The sequence below is a fragment of the Silurus aristotelis genome (assembly GCF_946808225.1).
Source record: "Silurus aristotelis genome assembly, chromosome: 2".
Classification (NCBI taxonomy): domain Eukaryota; kingdom Metazoa; phylum Chordata; class Actinopteri; order Siluriformes; family Siluridae; genus Silurus; species Silurus aristotelis.
Genome location: NC_139575.1, coordinates 21,541,825 through 21,567,739, shown reverse-complemented (window position 1 = coordinate 21,567,739; position 25,915 = coordinate 21,541,825). Strand labels below are relative to the sequence as shown.

General features: G+C 35.3%; 2 protein-coding genes across 4 annotated transcripts in view; one reads left to right on the top strand and one right to left on the bottom strand.

Moving 5' to 3' along the window:
• LOC310720288 (uncharacterized protein) overlaps window positions 1-25,915 on the top strand; it is a 179,008-nt gene that overhangs the window by 71,460 nt on the left and 81,633 nt on the right. The gene's annotated exons all lie outside the window — the stretch shown is intronic.
• grm4 (glutamate receptor, metabotropic 4) overlaps window positions 1-25,915 on the bottom strand; it is a 183,480-nt gene that overhangs the window by 107,890 nt on the left and 49,675 nt on the right. For both annotated transcript variants that reach the window (XM_083529395.1, XM_083529396.1), the window contains exon 2: window positions 8,852-9,677. In XM_083529395.1, coding sequence (XP_083385521.1) covers window positions 8,852-9,376 — 525 coding nt within the window. In that variant the 5' untranslated portion in view covers window positions 9,377-9,677. The remainder of the gene's footprint in view (window positions 1-8,851; window positions 9,678-25,915) is intronic.

Here is a 25,915-nt window from a genome sequence, read left to right as displayed (position 1 = left end):
TAATATTTATCTCAAATGAATTACACATATCATCCAGCAGCAAACAAGAAGACTTGCATTATTATAGACTTAAGAGATTTTAGCACTGCAAATTACAAAAGGTAAACTGAAAGAAACATTTTTGATCATTTAAGAATTAGATTTGCCACTTTGGAGGCTATTGTTTTTTCTTTATATATTTACCAGTTTTTAATTAGCTTCTTTTTTTTTTTACTGCTAAGGCATTTTTTTCATGTTATTAATGATTTTGAAAGACGATGAATTGTGTCTTATAGAAACACTGTGCACCTACAAACTGCATCTATGACTCACTACACTGTGGTTGTCCGACACAGTACATTTTCGACAGAAGTAAAATAAATTGCAGTTGGAACATGAAGGAAGAAAATGTTCTTGGCTGTTGGGAATTGACCACTACACAGAGGTGCAGTGTAAGTCAGAACTAATCTCAGTCTTAAGGGCCAGTGTCAGTGCTGCACCTGACAAGTGTGTAGGAACAAGACATGGGGGCAGGAGCAAAATTCCCCCAGTGGGTTTAAATGAGTTCTGGTTCCTGGAACTATTCAGAAATGTTTATATCAATCTCCAACTTTAGTCTAGACCTGATATTTTCCGATGCCGGACATTGAAATATTCAGCACAGTTTATTCTAAGTACAGATTTGGACACTGTTACAAATCTTCTAGTTTATTTGTTTAGATCTGCATGGACATTTTGATTTAACTCTTGCAATGTTTATTTGCCTCTACATGGATTGAAGGTGTACATTCAAGCCTGGTGATGTTTGGTCTGTTATTTCAGTGTAAAACCCTGCCAATAAACTTCCTGCTGGAAGCCAATTGGAAATAGATGTGAGATTCTGTGCCATTAATTGTTTCTATATACAAACAATTTTTGATCCAGTTAGATCTTAACACTATGATAGCATTATGTAGACAAGTGTGTTTCTTCCAAAACGGTAAAAGCTCATTAAAAAAAAAAAAGACTTGAAAGGAAAACTATAAGCTTTTCTCATTTGCATTCAGAAAGCATGTCGATATGCATTTAACAAAATAATATTTTAGTTCATACTAGTGATTATCATGAATGTTACAATTTATTCCATGAACAGCAGCATCATTTGCAAAGCCTGACAATTCAACTGCGTCTAATAGTTAATACTGCAATCACTTCTCCTTATTGCAATCAGCACTAAATTAAATAGAAATTGTGATGATCTGAAACCAAAGCAATAATTCTTTTTTTAAGCATAAAAACTGCAAAAAGTGTGCTAATCAAAAATATGTGTACTTCTGTCCTCTACATTTCATTCTTACAAATAGGTTTTCACTATATACTTTAACTAACCTTTAACGCTGAAAACTTAGTTTCTTGAATGTCATCCAGTTCAACAAAAATATACATTTGCAAAAGTTTTCATTCGTTATATACATTTAGAGATATCTCATTCCTTACTGTTTCACTCATGTGGTGAGTGAGGCTTTTTGTCGATTGCTGCACACCCTTAGGCAGAAACGAACCAGTGGCTTTACAACAGAAAAAATCTTCAAAGAATTGCAAGAAATCTGTGTAAAAGAAGAGCAGATTCAATCTAGGAAGAGTGTGCACTGCTTTACTCCTTAAAAAATTAATTTCCCTCCAGATAGGGATTGCGGTCTTGTATGAAAGTCATCTGGTGCAAAGTATTGAGTAGAAATGGGAGTGAATAAAATTGCAATGAAATACATCAATGACATGAAAAAATACAGTCCCCATTTTTTCCTACAGTACAACCGGTTTCTGTCCAGCAGCACAGAAACTCTTACATGCTGCAATAATCTACTGAAATCTGTTTGGCCTAGGTCATTGTGAGTCCTTTTTTCTTATTAGGACATCTTTTATGAACATATTATAAGGTCTGGATTTTACTGAATGGCTTAGAACCGTACCAAGGTTAGGATTTATAATTCAGATGGTTAAATAAAATTACTATAGTGGACTAGTAGGGAGCATAGCTGCCTCAGGGTCCCAGAGTTCAATCATTAGCTTGAATTATTGTCTTGGTTAAAGTAGGTTTCCAATCAACCACAAAAAACGTACTGTCATGTAGAGATATTGGTTGCTCTAAATTGGCTATAGGTGTAAGGTAAAAATAGACTGGAATCTCATTCAGGGTTTATTCCCACCTCAGGCCAAGTTTTCCAAGAGCAGGTTTTAGACCCTCTGCATCATGAACTATATAAAGATTAGTAAAGGTGATTGAAGTAAAGCTGATTGAGTTGTTGATTTTTATAACCAAAACATGTTTTATTCTGTCACATCCAGGTCCAAGTGCCCTTACAGTCATGTTTGCTTTGAGTTTTTAAATGTTCTAGTTCTGTCTCCACTCTGTCCTGTCATTTTTCTTGTCAGATTTTGTTAACCTGTTATGATTCGTTTGTCTAATCACACTCTCTTGTCTCTCAATGCAGTTTTAAGTCAAGTCAAGTCAAGTTTATTTGTATAGCGCTTTATACAACAGACATTGTCTCAAAGCAGCTTTACAGAAAACAACAGTGAAGGTGAATGGTGTGCGTTTGTCCCTGATGAGCAAGCCGTGGCGACAGTGGCAAGGAAAAACTCCCTTAGATGATATGAGGAAGAAACCTTGAGAGGAACCAGACTCAAAGGGGAACCCATCCTCATATGGATGGGTCATCATTTTATCATGCAGTTGGTTACTTTGTGCTTGAGCCTTGTTTCTGGAGTTCTGTGCTCTATGTTTAAAGTGTGTCCTGGTTTTGACCCTTGTTTCCATTTGTTGTTTCTCTTTTATGTAGAATGCCCTGTATTAAGCTCGCCTGCCTGTGTTCTGACCTTTGCTATGGACTTTGATTACAATTATTGGACTTGGCCCAATAAAAGCCAAAGCAATAAAAATGCTGAGTTTAGGCACCTGTGCGCTGCCACACTCTCTATATAGTGTGGCATGTTACAGCCTATATTGATTGCAAAATTCATTTAGTTTTCACTGATCAATTAACATGTGACACTATTCTGGAATTTATTGCCCTTTGTATGGAAAAAGAATCTAAGCCTTTCTAACCAATGGCCAATTTTAAGGTACACAGTATTGCTATTAATCTGGGCAAAATCAGTGATCAATTGTAAGTGTCCATGATGTGGAAACTCACTAACAACTCATGTGTACAGATCTGTACACATTTGTTGCAGAACAAATCTGTAAACAAATATTTGCTAATTTTATTTTATTTTTCTGCTTACATCTCCAGGGTTGGGGTTTAAAATCCCACCTTTTACTTGTGTGTGCTAAGTTTGCATGTTCTCCCCTTGCTTTGGGGGGTTTCCTCTGGGTACTCCAGTATCATCCCCAGTCCAAAGGCATATTTTGTAGGCTAATTGGCATTTCCAATTTGACAACAGTGTGTGAAAGAGTGAGTGAGTCTGTGTGATAATGTGCTCTGCAATGACTTGGCACCTTGTCCAGAGGAGCACTGAGTTCCCAGGGATAGGCTTCAGGCTCCCCCGCAATCCTCTACATATAAGTTGTAGAGAAAATGGCTGGATAGCTGAATGGATATAAAACACTAATAGGGACTTACTGGTGCTCACAATTCATTAAAATCAACATGGTTGGAAAAACTGATCACCAACAACCACAATCATTTAGAGAATGTAAATTATAAAAATAGTTATAGTTTCAGGTGATGGACACACAAGAATGTGTCTTTACTGGGGGTTTTTTTGTACAGATTTTCTTTAAAACCTTAAAATTTAATGTTTAGATAATTTTTATTTGTGCAATTAAAGTAAAATAAAAACCTTGTGACGTGATTGTAAATAGATATGTCTGGGATGCACCTGAAAGGTTCTGAGGTCAGGGGAAAGAGCAATACAGCAGCATGCACTTGCCCACAGGGTATAAAATGTGCAATCAAGAGTGAAAGCCTCCTCTCGCACCAACTGGCTGGTAAACTGTGCATGCAATTCAATGAAATCTCTATCAAATATGAACAGAATAATAGCGGTCAACTGCAAGTAAGCCAAAAACAGGTTCTATATATGTAGCATCCAAAAAATGCTAGCATAGATTTAGGATTGTTGATTACAGTGTAATAATGCATGAAACCAAATGTATCGATGAATATACAGCTATTAGTCTGGTCTAAATATTTATATATATTTGATTGATGTTTCATATATTTTTCCCAAGCACAAAATAATTTCCCACCTTGAAGATATGGGGCAGGCAAATGCCTATAGTCTAAGATAATGTATATGGGAATGTGAAAGAAACAAATTCAAGCACCATTGTAGGAATACTAACACAAACTGGAAACTTACTAATCAATATATCCTTCTGAAAGCCAGTGCTGCCATTCTTTGTTCATGGCACTTTATGCCCAGCCCAGTTGTTATTTATCACTCTCTCAGACAACATCCACACTGGAGGCATATGCATTATAGCACTATTGATGACATACCAAAGCATAATAAGATTACAGGCTATGTGCATGACTCCTGAGGATGAGGAATGGTTTTGTTACACACCACTATAAGAAGAAGTGACCCACATACAGTATTTTAATTACAGCAGGTCTCATTACTAGGCTAAACAATCCATGAACCCAAAATCTTGATCTCCTCTGTAAACCGTAACATAAATTTATTTGGCAACTCTGCATTTCAGGAACACATAAAGAGGTGAGCTGGAGGCGGACATGGTCGTAAACTTTATTAGTGCTTGAAGTTTGACAGAGGGCCTCTGCCAAGTGAGATGAATAATGAAAGTGGTGCAGCATGCCTTTTGACTGAAATGTATTAGTCCTTTTTTCTGCAGCATCAGTCTATGGTTTTGATTCTTGGCGAGTTCAACACATAAAGAAGCTTCAGAGAACCCCAATCTTATGTAATGCCAAAGTGAATTTTTAATCAGGCAGATCACTGGATGCCTGTCCAGACGCCACGTGGTGCCAAGCAGTAAGCTTTTTTTTTTGACGTTCTTGTAAGTGGCAGACCTCCCACATCAGGCTGTGTGTGTGTGTGCGCGCACATGTGTGTGTGTGTGTGCACATGATTATTTGAGTGTAACCGGACCTTCTGCTATCATGTATTCCTTTTTAGTCTTCAAAACATGTTTCAGTTTCTGTATTTCCATGGAGATATAGCCAAATCTGACAACACTGTAATAAACGCACTCAGGCTGTCTGAAAGCGAAGTGTATTCTGCTGATCTGCAAATCCACCGTCTGTCCTCAACAACCAAAGTGCACCAGCAAAACACAAGCATTTTTACAGCCTTAGTGTTTAATCCATATAAAGCCTGGAACATTTTTAAAAAGCAGATTTTTCGCCTGATGGTCTATAGAATTGGTCCTCAACCTTTTTTGCGCAACGGACCAGATTTATGTTGGACAATATTTTCACAGACCGGCCTTTAAGGTGTGGTGGATAAATACAACACAATAAAATGATACGAGCGGCATAAAAACTGGTATTTTCTAAATCTAAAAATAAATGTGAATTCACAGTGTTGTTTTTTGTTCATTTTGCTCGCTTGGGGGTTTCAATTTAGCGGTAATGTATTATGTGTTAGCAGCCAGGGCAACCCCTTTAAGAAGGTAGCGGATGGAGGTAAGACATGTGACCGAGGCATCTTGACATCCATTAAGAGTGAGTCATAGACAGATTTGGAGGAGAGAATCCTGTAATTTTCCAAAATAAAACATCGCTCAGAATCAAATAATAAATAAAACGGAAATAATGTAAGTTATGTATTCTTTTTGTGCGGCCCGGTGCAATTTACCCACAGACCAGAGACGGTCCGCGGCCTATACTGGTCTATAGGACATTTTCAATCAAGCTAGAACATGTTTAATCTTGACCCCCTTCTTGTGAATGCTTTGAATGGTAATAGATGGGTCATGACAAGTGTTTTGTAAATGTGGTACATTAACACCAGCTGCACAGCCACTCTGCAATTCCACTAACAAAAGCCCCAAACTGGAAGAATTGGGATTGTGATAAGGATGGGATGGATGTCAGCATGATGACATCCATCCCTCATATTCTTGGCTTTATATAAGTGAACACAATTCACATAAAAGGAATATAATGAAAATGAACCGGCAAAAACATGAACGTATGCATGTTAAAAAAAATAATACAAATTTATAAACTTAAAAACTATGGTATTTAAATATGTAAATAAGATCACTCTCATAACTAATGTCCTAGCTACAGTTATATATACAGTCACTATAGTGCATAAATTATCCATAGTAGCTGTTAAAAAATTAGGAAGAAAGACTAAATAATATAAATAACTAAATAAAACTGGATATGCAGAGTATTTAATTGTTTAAATCATATATGTTATATTCTAAGCAGAGCTGAAATGTTAGTCCATTAAACTCAATTTCAATGTTTAAATCTCAGATCAAACTCCTACAACAAACACACAAATAAGCCTTGCCATATAGAAACTGTATATAAAGTAGTGAATTTTTTTTTTTTTTTACTTTTTTAACTTGTAAAATAACAAAAAAGAAATTTGTTTTGTAAAAAATATAGAATGTAAAATTGATGAAAAACAAGTAGAAATCCATGTTATTAATTTGAACACTGTAAGCGTTAAATCTACACTCTGCATTCATACAAGACTGTACATTCTTCCAAAAATAAATTATGCATGATTCTTACAGGACAAGCAAGGTCACCTATAAGGGATTACTGGCTGAAGAGTGTTGCAGTGTAGCTGGTAGTAAAATGAATAAGTGTATGTACACAAATTCCCACAAAAACCTTCAATTTTGCCTATTCTGGCTGTAGGCCTTAAACTTGAGCATTTTCACTCAAGCCCTATCATTACAATTCCAAAACATTCCCACTGCCTGTAATGTATTTTCGATCAAACCTTTTCCTCTAAAGAATAACACTTTGAAATGCTAATTTTATTTTAAAATGTTCAGGGTTATGTGTAGCACTCTATTTAATTTTTTAGCACCTCTCTCTCTCTCTCTCTCTTTGGATAACCTGTGATGTAGATCAGGTCTTAACGCAAGGCCGACAGGAAACAATATCTAGGTAGAATCTCCTTCATTACTCATTGACCTGTAAACACACACTTCTCACATGCATGCAAAATTTGATAATGCTCAAAACAGAGTTTACTGAAAATTATTGCTGGAGCAATAAACTCACTGACAGATATGGTTCCAGCAGGAGAGGCTTTAAACAAGTTCCAATAATTCTAGCAAGTCAATTGAATGAATAAATATAAAGCAGCTAATGAGGCTGTGCTCAGCTTCTTCTAAACTTTCCTGAATCATTGAGTTCCATGTATCTGTCGACCCAAATCTCAAATCGAACAAGAGGCAGCGATGCATGCGGAGTCTGAAATCGTTCCGAGCTTGGTTAAATAGTCAGACAGGTACATGTTACAGATTAAATACACATTGTAAATATGAGGCGTACCAAATCAGGTCGAAAAGAGAAGATGAAAAGGAAATCAGCATGTGATGTTTTGTTCACACTTCACTTTGTCATCTGCGTCTGTTTTGGCGAAATCTGCCGCTCATTTGCATAACCATATTTTTGCCTCGGGTATTCAAGAAAAGTGTGCGGATTGCTATTTATCACACTGAAACATTACCCTTCCTAACAAAAAGCACATATATCATGAAAACACAAAATCTTTGAAAATGGGGGCGCTAATTAAAAAGTCTGTGATGGATGAAGTTTTAAAATCTATTAAAATGTATGCGAATTCTGTGAGCTGCATGCCTGCATGAAATGTATATATTTTGTGGATACACATGTATGGCATAAAATCATTTTTATGTGAATCTCATATCAGATGTCTAATGAACACTAGTATTTAGGTTTTGACATTCGTTCTTACACTTTATGTCTAGCATTTGTCGTTTTCATTTGTCCATATCTGTCGTGTGTGTGTTTTGTTTTTTTTGCTCGCCTCCTACTTGTTCATGGTCTTTATAGTTGTTTTCATATATTGCATTTTTAAAAAGTCATTTGGACTTGCATCTGCCACAATCCAATGTCTGCCAGTGTTCTGGTGCTTCTGTATGGTTTAAGTTTAAAATGCTGGTTGTATCCCTTGTTACTCCTTATTACACAGTGCTGTGGAATACACTATTCTGATTGTTTCTTAGGTATAAGATGTTCAGTAGTATCTACAAAAGCAGATCTGACAGTAGTGGCTGCAAAATATATATTAATGTGCTCGTTCTTTAACATTATAATTTTTATATTACTTGATTTTAAATGTAAAAAAGTGGGGTTTTTTATGCATTTATTAACTATAACTAATTATACTAAGAATTAGGGGTAAAGCCACTTCTATATTTTTTCAGAAATAGGAAAGTGTTCTGGATTGGCTGTTGTGGCTTCTCAGTAACACAAAAAGCTGCATATTTTGTTTTATTGAGAGATTTCAAACAGTCTTGAAGGATGCACTGGTATAGTATTATAGTAGGCATTATTACATAAAGGTTACACAAATCTTCTTTTGTGAACACTCACACATTATATAAAAATATATCTAAATAAACAAATGCGTTGTTCTTCCAATGTATTTGTGTTATAAGAGAAAAAAAAAACTTTTGGTACAAATACAAAATGTTTTATTCCTAAATTATCATTATCTAACAAATATGCTTAATTGATCACAACATAGCATCAGTAGAGTGTTTCTTAAAGGCCTGACACCATTCAAAGTGTCTAATAATGATGTAAATGCTATAAACATATAAAAGTTTAAAAGGTGTCTAATCCTCCAGCCATAATAAGATCTCATTTTCGATTTTCTATCTTAAGAAAAGATAAAAACTAGATTTCAACATAGTGCTTACCTTAAACAGGCGAAGGATGTTAGCTACCATGATAGACACAGAGCTAGAGGAAGCCCCAATCACTCCCACAACTCTCTCTGGCTTGGTGATGATTGGTGAGCCACCTCCCTGACACTTCACATCTGTGCCATCCTTCTCTATGAGTGCTTGAACAAAAGTCAGTGACTGCTCCAGAGCGTGTGTGTCCCGTGAACAGGTGTCAAGAATGCGGGCCCCCAGTGTGATATTAGGAAGAAGCTCATGGTCATTGTTGATGCGGTCTAGAGCGAAAAGCATGGCTTCCAGACGATGGATGCCCTTCTCCTTCTTCAGCTCCCCACAGGGCTTTCCGTTGTGACCTCTTGCATGAACTGGAAACAGGCCTCCCAGAGAGATGTCTCCATCAATGCGGATCGAGTTCAGATGTGTGTGGCCGGGGCCCTTGGGTCTTGCTTCCAACGTGAACAGGAAACGATTAAGAAAAATCAACAAACATAAACAGAGATGGATGGGCCTCCCACAAATTTCGAACAAGTAAGGAGACATTTCAGCAGTCCAGTATTTTCTCAGATCACTTAAATCCAAACTGTTGCTTACTTTCTTAGATGGTGTCTATAGGAGTCCATTGAGAAGACAGTGTCCTTTAAGATTTGTTAGATATTTGGTTAGATAGTATCACCAGTTCTGTCACACCTCTCTTTTTTTCCTCCATGAAGACAACTCTAGCTGGGATTATAGGTTAACACCAAATCATGGATCTTACAGTTCCACTGGATTTGCAGTCTTTTTTCTTCAAAGGAGATGAACAGAGGTCTGTCACTGGCTTTGCTCACCAATGAGTTACTTTCTACAAAAAAAAGAAAGAAAGCAATAAGGAAGTCACATAGTGCTTGGAATGAAGGAGACATTTCAGTTGTGCATTCACAGCATCTTACTGAAAACTGTCACTTTTAGTCTGCCTTTCTTTCACACATTCCCTTTCTTTATGTGCATCTAAAATTCAAAGGGTTGCTATGGGTTTCAAGGTTGGAAAGGAAGAGAGTGTTAGCTCTCACATGTTGTATCTTGTGAGACATTGTGAATGAAGGCGATAAACCCACATTTAACACACATTTAAGCAATACTGAGTCTGATCTTGCTTTTAAACAAATGTTCTATGGATGAGGAACTAATATTAAGTAACTGGAATTTTTTACAGGTTATATGACACATCATTACACATTCTTTTACATTATACAGTAAAATGTTTTAAAAAGGAAGCATTTGAAAAGGTAAAGTAAATAGTTCCCAATGAAGTCATGCATTGAAAACACACACACTGACAACCTTATAATAAGAGCAGTACTGGTGGCATGTGGGGTAATGTCTAATAAACTATTGCTAGAATTGGAATTGTATTCAGCTCACACAAAGTAGAGGAGTAATACAAACAGTAAAACCTAGCAGTGCTGTTACATTAAATAGCACTCTTGGAAAACCATTTAATTATGTTGGCACAACACATCATTTAAAGATATCATTATTTCTATTTAAAAGTTGTCATAATTTAACTGAGAAAGTAGTCAAATTTCTCTGTCATGAATAAAAACTCTTAAACTAAACCTGAATGAAAAATGTATATCAACTTATTAAATAATAAATCACCTATCAGGCAAAAAAAAATTAAGCTGACAGCTGGCTGTCAGAGACCTGAAAAATCTAAGGTAAGTGTAACTGTCAAACTTAAAGTTCTGTCACACATTTTCCAAGATCCTCAGAAATACCTACACTACAAAATGTTCATTTAAAGTCAAAGGGTTGTCATGTCAAATACTGTTTTTTTTTTTCTATTTAGCGCTCTTTACTGCTCTTTATAGTTATTGTCTATGTAGAACACATGTAAATGCATTATTTGACTTTTTATAATCATTTTATAATTTTTTCAAACGTGACGAGTTTTCGTGTAACAAACACTTTAGGTTCAATGAATGGTTCAGTGTTGCTGTAAGGAATGCTTCATGGATCCAAAACAGTGAGTATGTGACATTTTAATGGCCAGAATGGCTTCAATACCAGGGAGTTTATGTTACAGTAGTTCTATTGAATTCCACTAAAAACATGTGACTTACCTTCTATCTCAGAAGCAACACTCTGATTAAACATATGTTATGTACTATACTTGTACATAACATTACTAACAGTGTACAATAATTAAAGTATTATGATTACCAAACATAAAATAATCGTACATTTAATGGATGAATTGGAAAAATGACACGGAAGTATACACCCAGAAAAATACATCATCCTGGAGGTAAAACAGGAACAGTATCAGGATTATCAGAGATAAAAAAATAGCAGTGTCTTCTTCATACACAAGAGCTGCCATTTATGACAATAACAATGAACAGTATTTTGTTACTTGTTTACCTTTCCTTTCATGCACTGTTACCAGCCGTAAACCCCCAGATGACAAGTCTGTAGACATTTCCTAAGCTGCCATATACGAAGAGCTATAATTTACACTTGGTGCTGAGCTATGAGATGTTATTCAGAAGCAGTTGAGACTTGAGAATGATAGCTATGAGAGCTTTTTCGTGGCTATAATCAAACATATGGTTTACCTCTGGGACAAATGTCTGTCTGAACTCTTCAATGAGAGCAGCAACATCTGGTCCATTAGTGTGCGGGCACCCACACACCAACATACATACATACATACATACATACATACATACATACATACATACATACATACATACATACATACATACATACATACATACATACATACATACATACATACATACATACATACATACATACATACATAAAAATCAAAGGCTAGTTTAAAATAAACATTAGCTAGTGTAACAACTATTAGCTAAATGAATTATGATCATTCTTTTTTTATCATTTATTATTATTTTATCATGATCATTTATTATAATCATTCTTAACAGAATGAGCCATTGATTCGACCGAATGGACAAGCCTTTAGGATATACATCTGCTTTTTTTCATTATTGCTTTAAGCAAAAAAAAAACAGAATCCCTATAGAGCCAAAAAATGGCCTAAAGCGGACTATCAGTACAAAAAGCAAGAGCATCGCATGGGCCAAAAGGCTAAAGCATCATAGAATGTTTGAAAGCTTTAGATTGAAATCTACAGAAGGAGAAATTGTTCTGAGAATATGAATGTGGAAAACAAATGGAAAAGAGATAAAAGTAAGCTATCAATGCAAAATTGCTTGCAGTTTCATCAACCGTGAGCATTCTCTGTAGATGACGTGGAGCGATTTCAACACACCTGAAGGTCTGATAGACAAAAACCAGAAATATTGAAAAGAAACAAACTCAACTAATACACTAAACTCAATAGTATCGCGTTTCCAGTTCATCTTACTCAAGGATTTCATGAAATCCAAGGAGTGGGATGCAAGATGCCAAATCATTTACATTTGTGCAAAACACATAAAACAACACAACCAATAAAAGGAACCGTGAATATGAAGCAAAAACCGTATAGTCTATAAGCAGTACTGTGGATCTCATAACAATTGACAATTACAACAGAGGTTTGATGGACAGTAAATACTGGAAAAAGTTGGTGCTAAACAAAGCATAATGAGCCACAGGGGAGCATGATTAGCGCAGTATGTGACAAGCTGGGTATGGTGGGTAATGCAGTTCTGCACCCACTGGCGCTACAGTGACAAAAACAGTTTTTTAGGTGTGTGTAAAAAACTAGACAGTGTTTAATATACGCAATAGTATGCATAAAGGTGACCAAGAAAAAATTATTTGAATACTTGCAATAAACAGCAATAACTAAATAAGTCAATATTTGATATGATAACCATTGGTTCTTTTGGGGGGTTATTTGGCTTTTTTTTAAATAGTTGTCAATGGCATAATGTGTATAGTTTTTGAAGGATCTAAGCTGGTACGCTTTACTGAGTGCGTTGGAGAATCTGCTAAAGCTCTTCCAGAAACTGATTCTTTCTTTCTTGCTTACAACACCCAGCTACTTTCATTATAGCCTTCATTAGAGGCCTATTGTGTACTGTAATATTGTGCTTTCTTTGCTGTCATGTTTGGAAATTTATGATTAATGATTAATTCCCAATATAAGGTGCTATTTTATGAAATTGAATGCAAAATTGGCTGCTGTCCACCTGTACTTTTGTACTCTGTCTGTCTGCCTGTCTGCCTGTCTGTCTGTCTGTCTGTGTGTGTGTGTGTGTGTGTGTGTGTGTGTGTGTGTGTGTGTGTGTGTGTGTGTGTGTGTGTGTGTGTGTGTGCGCGCGCGCGCATGTTTGTCATTACTCTCCCAACAAACAGAGAAACACTCTGGACTTCTGCTACGGTCCCAGATTCCCAGACCAGCTTAGACCAGGCCAGGCCTGAACTCATCTCACTTTGCCTCAGGCTGTGTTAAGGTTTGTGTATAGCTCATGTTGGTTTATTCTTTCTTTTTGGCAGTAGCAGTTGTAAACATTTATCTAGTGGCTATGAGCAAGTGTTTATGAAAGTTATCCTAGGCTTGGAGTTCAGTAAAATACAGAAATAATATAATTATATTTAATATAATCTTGCTGGCTGATGGCTCATTGTACCATGGAGGAATGTGATTTACCTGGTTTACTATTTGTTATGTTTATTTTTGGGACTTAGGGAAGACCTTGTATTTCATTTATACTTTAGATTGTATTAGGATCGGTAGCTCCCTAAACACACAAAGTTAGATTGCTTTTGTGTATAATTTTCTCCCTTTATCTCAGGAGCAGGAGTTTTAACCTTTAAACTTGTGTTACTTTTCTTTTATCTTCTGATACATTTGATTTGCAAAAAACTTTTCTGTTGCTGTGAATGCTACCCTGGCATGGCCCAGATACAGCTTATATCCAGTATAGTACAATTGAGCTAGTGTAATTAAAGTCGGATTTCTCTAAAGGTTGCATCACATCCACTCTGTCCTGCTTGTTAAGGTTCTAAATATAAATCCACATCTATATTTCTGTATAGTTTTATTTGGGACAGTGTCTGTGAATAGGTTGTTAAAAAAAATACTAAATTGAAATGTTTTGAAAAAATGTTTTTATTATTAGTATTCTTTTTTTACTTAAAACTATTAGTAAATTAATAGTAAATTGTAATTGCTTGGAATCAACAGCGTTTAATATTTCATATATTGTAAGTAACTCCATCATTTGAAAATTCCACTAGTATAAAATAAAAATAATTAGTAGAACTAGAAGAAAATCAATAGATCTTAGTTTGTCAACATTAGCAATTGTGTTGGCCCACAATGAACAACTATCAAAACCTAGCTGCTGCACAAGAACTGCCACAAAATCACAATTAGCCATAATTTGCTAAATTACTGTAAAGTATAATTTTTGGTACATAATGTCTTTTATTCATCTGACTAGATAATCTGTTAAAACAATGTAAGTAATTTATTCATTAAAAAATCTATGAAAGAAATTGTGTTTCCAACAACAATCACTCAACATATTTCTATAGATTCATACCAGGTGTGGGTTTAAAGTGAATGACCATCTAATCAAAATGCTTAAAATGAAAAACTACACAGTCATACACTGACTGTATTCAAAAATGCATTCAAACATGGGTGATGCACATTTGGCTCCAACAGCGAGTCATTTTCTTTTGGCACCATTTAGACTTTATTTGCATGGAATTTGAGCTGAGAAAAAGTGAATAAGTAACAGTGTTAAATTAGTCATGAAATTCACATGGCCTTTATGCACTTTCAGGCCTACACAACACCATTATAATGCATTAACATGACTCAGTAAAGGAATTGTTTTACCTCTAGCCATACAATAGGGTTCTTATCATTTTGGTTATTCCAAATGAATCGCTTGTTTAAGTTTTAAACCATGTTAATCCTAACTATGATATTTGCTTATATTTAACTATTACATACAACAGTGGTGGGCCGTGCATTTGGTACCTGAGCCTTCATTGGGGACTTACCCAACTTAATCCACCTCTTAATACCACCACTATCACATCACACTTATAGAAACCATCATTACTTTACACAAACGCAATATAACAACGCGTGGCATTACAAAGAGAGAGAGGCCTTTCGCATATGGTGGGTGAGTACCATTTTTACTAAAGCAAGCTTTAGTAAAAAGCAAGAAAGTGGCAAACAAACCATTTCCCGGTCTGAGACAAGGTAGCTCGCCTCGGGGTTGGCCGAGACCAAATCAATTTCTTTTTCTCAGTCAGCCATTGTGGGCATAAAAGAAGTCTAGCTCAGATGTATTCATTTGTGCGGATCGCTACAGACATGTTTTGCCAGTCAAACTTAGCTGTAACAATCAGAGGACGGAAAAACGCTGACGCTATTCTGGGCCAGCTAGTGAATTTGAAATTCGATTGGTTAAAGTAACAGACCCATTGCTAATATAGTTGAAGGTACATCCGCCAGCACTACTGATTCTGAAGGCCCTGGGCAGATTAGATTGACATGGCAGCATGTAGAGCCTGAGATCTGATTGAACAGAAAATCGAACATCCACATGCACGTACTGGAAGCAGTGAAGCAATGTTGGGAATAAATGAATACGATTTCATTGAACAAATATTAGAAATTAGGTTTAAATGTAGGTCAGTGCTTCTGATAGTGTTTAGGCCAGCAGAGAAGGCCTTGCTGGCCCTGACGGCCCACTAACATGCAAGTGCATCTACCACAATCATTTACTAGAAAATGTAAGTACAAGCTCTTAGTACAGTTCCCCCCCACAGCTACTTTTTTATCCACCGTAAGGCACAAGAAAATGAGCTGTATTTGTCATTTACATATCGGCTACTTGGCCTACACTTACACTGCCTCCCCCATTTCTCTGCTTTGTATCTGCATTCTCCTCACCTCCTGTTCTATTAATATAATATACAGCATCAGCAAAATACTCACACAAGGCTACTACAAAGCATTAAAGAGTGGCTTCTAAATGCTTTTTCAGCACAAGCAAATCTACTTTTTATATAAGCGTGTTTGCAAAGTAGACCTCTGGGAAAGGGAAAGAATAGGAGGTCCCATGATACATATTTGCCCAAAGGTTGGGAATCCTTCCGCTTCAGTGTATATATCCATATATTTCTGTGGAGCTGCTTTGTAACGATGTGCAGTGTTAAAATTGCAATGCAAATTATTATTATTTTTTTTAGATTTTCAGGGGGAAGTGGTAGCTCAGAAAGGGTGGGGGTTCAAGCTGCCACACTTGGGGCCCTTAAGAAAAGCCCTTAACTGTCTAAGCACCAGGGTGCTGTAACATGGCTGACCCTACACTCTGACCCTTGCTTCCTACATCACTGGGATATGGGGGGAAAAAAATTTCCCTGTGTGATCAACAAAGTATTTTCTAAAAAAATATTATTATTATTATTATTATTATTATTATTATTATTATTATTATTATTATTACTAAAATTGTCTTAGATTTCATGATGTTAAGTGTGTTAATGTTGCTGTTGTTCAATATTTCATATGAATAATAAATCTGATGTTCTCCCCAACTAAGCCCTCTTCCCAGTTAATTTTATTTTTTTTATATTTTCTTTAAGAACTTGTATCACAGTTTATTTGCCACTGCTTAAAGTAAATGGTTTTACTAAGGAACAATGTTTTTAATCAGATTTTCATCACTAACATTAAAATTATTTGTAAGTGTCAAATCTGTACAGAAAATGAAAAATTGTGCTGAGGTTACTTTACAGATTAAAACTACTATATATATATATATATATATATATATATATATATATATATATATATATATATATATATATATATATATATATATATATATATATACTAAAGTTACAATACAATACAATAAAGTTACTAAACTAAAGTTACAATAAACCAGTGGCGGGCCGTGCATTTGGCAGTGGGGACTTACCAAACTTAATCCACCTCTTAATACCACGACTATCATGTCGCAATTATAGAAACCATCAATACTATAAAAAAAACACAATATAACAACACGTGGCATTACAGAGAGGCATTTCACATATGGATGGTAAATACCATTTTACAAAAGCAAGCTGTGCCACCTACATCATCTGTAGCAGTTCAGAATTAATATTTGTCTAATAATGACAAAAAAAGTTAAAAATGTAAATAAAATACAGCCTACTCACCAGAGATGCATACACATAATTTGCAGCGCTCCTCAGAGGCTGTAAGCCAGTGGTACTGCTCATATTCACTGGTCTGGAAGTGGTGAACAAACCGTTTCCCGGGCTGAGACACGCTAGCTAGCTTTGTGGTTTGCCGACCTCCTTACAATGTCTAGCTTTTCTTCAAAATTGATTTTTAAGTATGTCCGAGACCAAATCAATTTCTCTTCCTCCGTAGACATAAAAAAGTCTAACTTAGATGTATTCATGTATGCAGAGGGCTACAGATGTGTTTTTCCAGTCAAACTTGGCTGTAACCGTTTCCCTCTGACCGACCAATCAGAGGATGGAAAAATGCTGATGCTATTCCTGTGAGGCGAATTTAAAAGCTGATTGGTTATAAAAAAAAAAACAGAGCTATTTCTTAAAGAGACTATAGTAAAAAAAAATGCCAGCAGTCCTGACTTTGAAGGCCCTGGGCTGATTAGATTGACATGGCAGCACATAGAGGCTGAAATCTGATTGGACAAAAAAATCTAACATCCACATACTCGTACTGGAAGCTGTGCAGCCAAGATAAACACAACGAAATAAAGAGAATAAACTATTGGGAATAAATTAATACAATTTCATAAAACAAATATTAGAATTTTGGTTGTAAATGTAGGTCAGTGCTTCTGATAGTGTTTAGACCAGCAGAGAAGGCTTTGCTGGCCCTGATGGACCACCACTGCAATACACTGTAATGGAAGTATCATGCTATACGAGAGATTAAAAAAATATTTAATAAAGTGCACAAGCACAAAACAAACACTAAGTCCGATAAATAAACAAAGAGCAAAGCATGAACCATGGAACTAGGGTACAAAGAAAAGCATGAACAAAAACCAAGATACAAGAGTGCCGGCAAACTGGGAGTCTATACACGTCTTAATTCACAGTAAGTGAGATTCAGGTATGCAAAGTGTACATGTGACACATCAATAAGGCAATAAGACAACCTATATTAACAAAATATTTATTGAAAATTAAAAGCTTAAAATACTGACGAATATTATCCAAAACCAACTGGTTTTGTGAAAAACAAAATTGAAGTAATAATTGGGTTTTCTTAGAATAGACACATCGAACTGCATCGCATACTGTAATGTACCCCATAATGAGATGGGTATTAAATAACCCATTTTTTTTCCTTCCGTAAATGAAATGAGAAAATCAAAAGGTATTTAAATACCTTTTCATGGCACTATATATTAAACAATATGCAGGACTCAGTAAACTGTACAACATTGTTGTGTTCTAGAAGGCTAAATAAACTAGTTGTGTTGCTTGTATCATGCACAGTTCCCTAAGGGCTTTTTTGTACTTGTAAATCGTATAATAAACCTATTTGTAACAAATCTATGTTGACATTTTCTCAGCTCAAAGACAGCAGTATTGTATAAAAATGGTAGGGGAGTAAAGTTTAGGATTTCCATGTGGTCAAGGTCATTTTAGAATTCTTAATAAACATTTTAAGAAATGTTGATTGACATGAAATGTCATGAAATGCTAATTGTATTTACCTAAATGGAAATAATCGTAAACTACAGTTCAGAGCGTTATTTTTTTATACTGTATAGCTAAGCTTTATTGCACAGAATTTGTCTATAATGGCCATACCTGTTCCTAAACCTGCATTAGCTTAGTGATACCGTTATACTTACTAATATAACTCAAGTAGCAGAGACAGATGACAGTACTGCTGATTATATGCATACTGCAGTCTCTGCAGCTTACAATATGCCCACTGATTGTACGCCACCTCCACTTCATCTTACAGTAAAAAGCAACCCATCACTTACAGCATGATCAAATGCACACTCCAGAAATTCGAAAAATAATAAGCCTCCCAAAACTACAAAGAGTAGTGGTTGAACAGATATTTAAGAATAATACCTCCTCATTTAAGAGCCTTCTCAAAGAAAATGCTTTGTGCCAGTATAGAGGTTTATAATATGTTGCAAAATAATGCTGAGTTCTGTCTTACTGATAAGCACAAGGTTATGAAGACTGTGGAGAGCTTTTTACCTCCCACAGCAAACATCGGCATGCAGTTGGGACCCAGTGTTAGTGCTAATGTTTACCCAAATTTGCTTGATTCAGCATATGCTGCCATTGTAGATGGGAATGAGCTTTTAAGTAAGAGCAAATAAGCAGAGGAAAGAGTGTGCTTTATGGGGATGAAACCAGAGAAATGTCTTATCAGAGACTGATGGTCTGCCTAGTAAGCATAATAGAGGAACCAATTGGATTTGCTATGGATTCCACCAAGTGAAATCATCAGCACCTCTACTTGAGTATTTCCTTGCACATACAGTACATGTATTACATATGGTATATATATATATATATATATATATATATATATATATATATATATATATATATATATATATATATATATATATATATATATATATATCTGGATACAATACAACAGCGGTCTATATATATATATATATATATATATATATATATATATATAGACCCTGCTTTACACAATGCCCATTTTATATATGCTTTTTGATGTTGCTGTATTTTTTTAGGTTATTTTTGCAGAGCTCTATGTTCACATAGTTTTTCGTTTTATTTGAAAGCTATTTGGCATAAGCATTTGTTATTTTCTTTTACCTACATACCGCTGTGTAAACTAAATAATTCAGCACCAAACCAAAGCAAAAATACAGCAATTTATTCATCTCTAGAGGAGAAGTGCTACACTGGAAAACCCTAAGAACTTATTTTCACAGATACAGTACTGTATACAGTAAAGTAATACAGTAAAGAAAATTGACTTTATATAAACAGACCTTAAACTATTAAGTTTTATGGACTCCTTTGTCACTGGGTTGATCATGATTTTGTCAATGATAAAACAGCTAGGTAAATGGCATTCCATGTGTATGTAACTAACAATAACTAAAACCAAGTCTCTTTCTTCCTGTGAAAAGGGTACAAAGTAAAAGTGTAGAAAAGTACACATTGAAGCCTTTATAACAAAGAGGTATCAAGATAAACACATTTTTATTTAGGGACAGAATCATTCAGGTTTCTAAGTGAACTGAGATTGTATCCAGATATTCTTTATTGCATTTTTGCAATGGTACCAGGTTCATATGTCTCTGTGAGGTCCAAATGTTTCTCACTGTCTTGATACGAATCAGAAAAGCCTGCATACATGAAGTGACTTTTCAACATACGCTGTTTTGTCATCGCGTATTCGACCACGTGACTGAACAGAGACATTTACTGTTAGGTCTCAATATCTTGAATTCGGGCAAGCAAGAGGAAATTTGAACTTTTGGAATTGATTAAAGCAGTATCTGACTGGGTAAAAGGAATCTTACATTTTGGACTTAAACAGTGTGCATATGACTGGGTGTATATTCTGTAATTGAATCACATGTTCTTCGGTGTATGTCTTCGGTGTATGTCAGCAGAAAGTTCTACAAAAAAGACCAGTCAGAGAGTTCATCCCTCAGACAAACCCCTGTGATGAGCAGCGTTAACACTCTTTAGCTAAAATATGTACGTTGCTAGCTGGCTCATTTACACAGATAAAGTAGAAATTAAAAAGAATTGAAACTCATTTAGCAAAATACACAAATCCTTTTTTAATTTCATTTTTGTCTTGTTTTTTTAACACTTGGAATTTACTGTAATCACAGAGTTCACAGCAGTGACTGTAGGAATTAATAACTAGTAGCAGGTAATGAAACAACCCCAAATGGCAATTAGCATTTTCCATAAAATGTTATATACATTTTACCAAAATAATCTTTTAATGCCTAAAAAAAAAAACAATTTTTTGTATTTTTATATATTTTTCACATTATGACCAGCAGAATCAAAATTTTTATTCAATTTCTTCCTTTTTTTTTTCTCTTACACAATTCTAGGTCAATTTGAAGTCCACCCAAAGATTTTTGGATGGTGTTAAAAGCATTTTGCTGGTCACACAGCCTGGTTCGCAGAGGAAGTGCAAATTACTATGTAATTAGCATAAAAGTGCAATCCACAGCAAGGATCCAATTTCATTAATGTACAAGGTGAACAATCCTGGACCCAGTATGGAGCTCAAATGCACTCCATTAGTGACATCTAGGAACTTTGACTGTAAGACACCAACCACAATACGCTTACAATTTTTTACAGTTCTGCAAGCTGAAGGATGTATTGCTGTTAAAAATCAAAAGCAATAGGCTGGCATATAGAACAATTCAATGAACTATGGTTTAACAAACTCATACAATAATTAAGCGTTAAATAAATTAAACCTGCAGTGACATAACTATATAAGAATAAAGCCAAGTGGTCTCAAAATTAGATGAGCCATTATCTAAATAGTGCAGATTTTTTTGTTTTTTTGTTTTGCTTTTTAATCTAAGTTAAATAAGTATAGGTCTCAAAGCTTGGACTTCCAAACTGGTAATGGCTAAAATAACAAGCCTGAATGGATACTATCATGATTATTTCTTTCAGATTACAGCATATCCACATTCTTGTTTTGAACTAATGAGAGGAGATTGCATTGCGTTTTCTCTTTGGCTCTATCGGTTGCTAAAGGGAACCTAGCCTCTGCAACAGGCTAATGAATCTTTGCTAATGCGAACATTATTGTTCCTCATATCTTATCATACATCTCATGTAGGCTGCTTGGAGAATGCAACCCTCGCTCTAGGGCCTTTTAGATACAGCAATAATAAATAGAGCTAATCTGATCGTTAATAACGTTAACAGTGCAATTCATTGGATATGTGCAAATAAAGGTCCCTTTGCGTATATATGCAAATAATATAGATAGAAATGCTGTCTGAAAACATCTCTCTATGGCAGAATAGTAATTGTGGATATGTTGCTGATATGCTGTCAGGCCTATCACCCACATCTAACACCTGCAATTTTAAAAACATCTCCTTTTCTCAGCTTCCTCGAGAATGATGGGTTTGACACCATTCAGTCAGTCTGAGCTGTAATTGATCTTAAAGGAACTCTCTCCCTTGCATCACTTAGTAAACAGAGCCGGGGCCACAGTAAGAGCTGATGAAGTGATAGAGGAGCACACTGAAGCTGACATACTCCTTTGAAGTAGGGAAGTAATTTGGCCCTTTACTTTCACTGCAACATCAGGTTCATCAATGCAAAGTGAGTGAGAGGGCTGAGGTCGTACTTGTTTTGTAGGCCTGCTGTGCGTGCAAAAGTTTATGTGTGTGTGTGTGTGTGTGTGTGTGTGTGTGTGTGTGTGTGTGTGTGTGTGTGTGTGTGTGAGTGAGTGTGTGTGCAATGTAGAAAGAAAAAGCCATATATGCCAGGGATTGAATAGACTATCAAAATTTTACATGAATATAAGGAATGCAATTATTGATAAAAACAAAAATTCCCATAAGAAAAAAAGACAATAAAAAAGATTGTAGTCAGATAATATATATTCTCATTATTAATACAATGATCAAGTTATATTTGATAACATGTTTATTTCTGAAGCTCATACATTAAGATCCACTATATATGTCATATGGGAATAGCCATTCAACAAGATACATTGTACTTGGAAACAAAATTAATATATTGTTAATTCATTCTGTTAATTCATATCATGACTAGCATTAATATAATGATCATTTAGATTATTACAAGTGTGTACGGAGATCTAGATTAAACCATTTTACCCTCTAGGTTTGGTAAGCTTCTTTGAATAATTGGTTTTCAGCACACCACAGTCTATGAAACCCCAATAAAGAAAAATTAAAGGCATGCCCCAGCCACTTTAATAGGGAACATCTGTGCAGTTTTCTAATCAGCCAGTCGGGTGGCAGCATTTTAACACATAAAATCATGCAGATGCAGGTCAAGAGCTTTAGTTAATGTTTATCAAACTTCAGAATGAAAAAATGATGTAATTTCAGTGACTTTCAGTATGGCATGCTTGTTGGACAGGCTGGGTTGAGTTTTACAGAAATTGCTAATCCCCAGTGGAAATTTCATGCACATTGGCATCTAAGGTTTACAATTCAGATATAAACAAAAAAAACAAAAAAAAAACATAGGCAGCAGTTCTGCAAAAAGAAATGACTTGTCAATGGTATGGGAGAATAGCCAAAGTGGTTTAAGCTGACAGGAAGTCTACAGCAACTCAAATAAACACTATTTGCATCTAGGATGAACAGAAAAGCATCTAAGAATGGAAAACGCACTGAATTGTAAGGCTACAACAGCAAAAAAGGACACTGGGTTCCATTCTTCTTAAGCCAAGAACAAAAATCTAAGGCTACAGTAGGCACAGGAAGATTGAAAAAAGACCAGGGAAAAGTTTTATATATTTTATTTATGAATTATATATCTGACTGTCGACTGATAATGTATAATTTATTAATTATTGTGTATAATGTATAATTTATATTATTTCCTGATGTACTATGTACAAAAAAAAAAAAAAAAGATTAATTCATCATCATGTATAAAAATAATCTTAGTTATTTGTTGATTTTTGGTAAAATATTACAAAAAGGAAACAGTATGACATACTTAACTATTCTTTTGGCCTCCTTTCTAACACTTTTGATTAAACTCATTGGAGTCAAGAGGGACAGGATTTCTAAAAAGCTGAACAGTCCATGACATTTATTGAAATAGTTTTCCTTCTCAAAGGCTAGCCAACAAGGTATCGACTTTGGTTCTCCACATACAACTGAAATTAGCTTTGGGAATGAGAGAGCATGTCAGGCTATATTGTTAGAGTCTGTGTTCTCTGAGGCTCCCTCAGCAGTTGGAGCAAATATCACACAAGACATTTGTGACCCAAACAGGAAATGTCAGCACAACAAACAGATGGGTGGTTTACTGAACTGCCAGTCTAGACTAGCTCACAGATCAATGATCATTTTAAGCAGTAAAATTTGAGGTTTCTACTTTTTCTTTGACTCTAATCATGGTCAATTCCAAGATTACTGTGAGTCTAAATGAAAATAAGACAGACTGGTATGTAATGATTTATATTATGAGCTACAACATGACCAGAAGTATACACTCACTGTGCACTTTATTACAAGCACTGTTCTAATAATACTATAGGCATGGCCTTCCTTTTGATCACAAAACACTCTTAATGCTTTGAGAAACCAGTTTAAATTTAAACTGAAAGTTTCCTTTAGAAAATAGTAAATCATAGCTATGAGGGATGCACAGGTTCAGCAATAATACTTAAAATGTTTTGGCATTAAATCAGTGATGGATTTGTATTAACAGGTTTAAAGTGTGCCATGCAAACATTCCCCACACCATTATAAAACCTCCACCATCTGATTCTGTTGGCCTTGTGTCATCAGGTTCCACTTCTACATAGCCTGATGTGTGTCGTTTGCTGTTGAAGCCTATCTGCCTCAAGGTTTGATGTGTTATGCATTCTGAAATGCTTTTCTGCTCAATACAATTGTGCAGTGAGGTTATTTGGTTACTTTAGCAATTCTGTCAGCTTAAACCAGCTAATTCTCCTATAGCTACTTTCATCCTCAAAGTGTTGATCATCCACAGAACTAATGCTGTTTTTTTTTTTCTTCTTTATTGCACCATAGTCTCTAGAGTAAACTCTAGAGACTGTCTGGCACAATCCTACCATTTTTAAAATCACTGAGACCACATTTTCCCCTATTTTGATGGTTGTTATAAACATTTCCTGAAGCTGTTGGTCCATATCTGCATGATTTTATGCATTGCAACTACTGCTGCATGATTGACTGATTATATAATTGCACGAATGACTAGTTGTAAACAAAATACTTTAATTAACTCTACCTGTAGTGTTTAACAACAGTGGAAATTGTGTCCGCTCATTAATACACAATACACAATAATACAATATCATTACGGTCAGGAGGGATTGCATTGATGTTTCTCCTGTCAATCAGAGTGACATTATCCAGTGGTGAGCAGCTATAAGCTCATGTACTGTATGTGGAAATGGTAAACAGTGCTCTGCTCTAAGTGTGCTATGCTGAGATGCTGAGAAAGAGAATTAGCAGATGACAAAATTGGTGCTGAAATCTTTTAGACTATGTATTTTTAAACAAACTTTTAAAAATAATTTATTATAATGTATAAGCATCGGCCTATTTTAAGGGTTTTATTTGGTTGGAGTTATGTGTTGTTGTCTTTGTCATGATTACTATAAATGTTTTTAATTCACTTAGCATTTCTTTATAAGGCTTTCTTTAATCTTTCAGTCCATATCATTTCAAGCTTTTGGTATACAATTGTGTATAATAGTTGATTTTGAAACTTGAAGCAAGCTGTGAAAGTCTAAAATTGTGATCTTCTTGTGAATTCTTCTTGCCACCCCCACCTTCCTCCTCACTGTGTGTGGGAGATGGAGGATGGTGTGTTGGTATGTGCCAGGTATCTTTATCGTGCCAAACTTCTAACTTCTAAAATTTTGTTATTATGCCTCTGGTCGTGCGTATTGGTGTTTTTAACTGCTTGCTACAGTAGTTGTTTTCATATTCATTAGCTGATTTGTGCAGGTTAACAACCATCTGTCTCTTATTTGTAAAATCTGTTTCATTTTCCCCATTATCATTTGTGTAAAATCTCTTTTCATTTTTGCAAAATAAAAATACATAATAATATTCTCAATTTGGAATCAAACTAATACTTGCTATGGCTTTCTAAGTAAATAAAGGTACAGTGAGGAAAATAAGTATTTGAACACACTGCTATTTTGCAAGTTCTCCCACTTAGAAATCATGGAGGGGTCTGAAATTGTCATCGTAGGTGCATGTCCACTGTGAGAGACATAATCTAAAAAAAAAAATCCAGAAATCACAATATATGATTTTTTAACTATTTATTTGTATGATACAGCTGCAAATAAGTATTTGAACACCTGTCTATCAGCTAGAATTC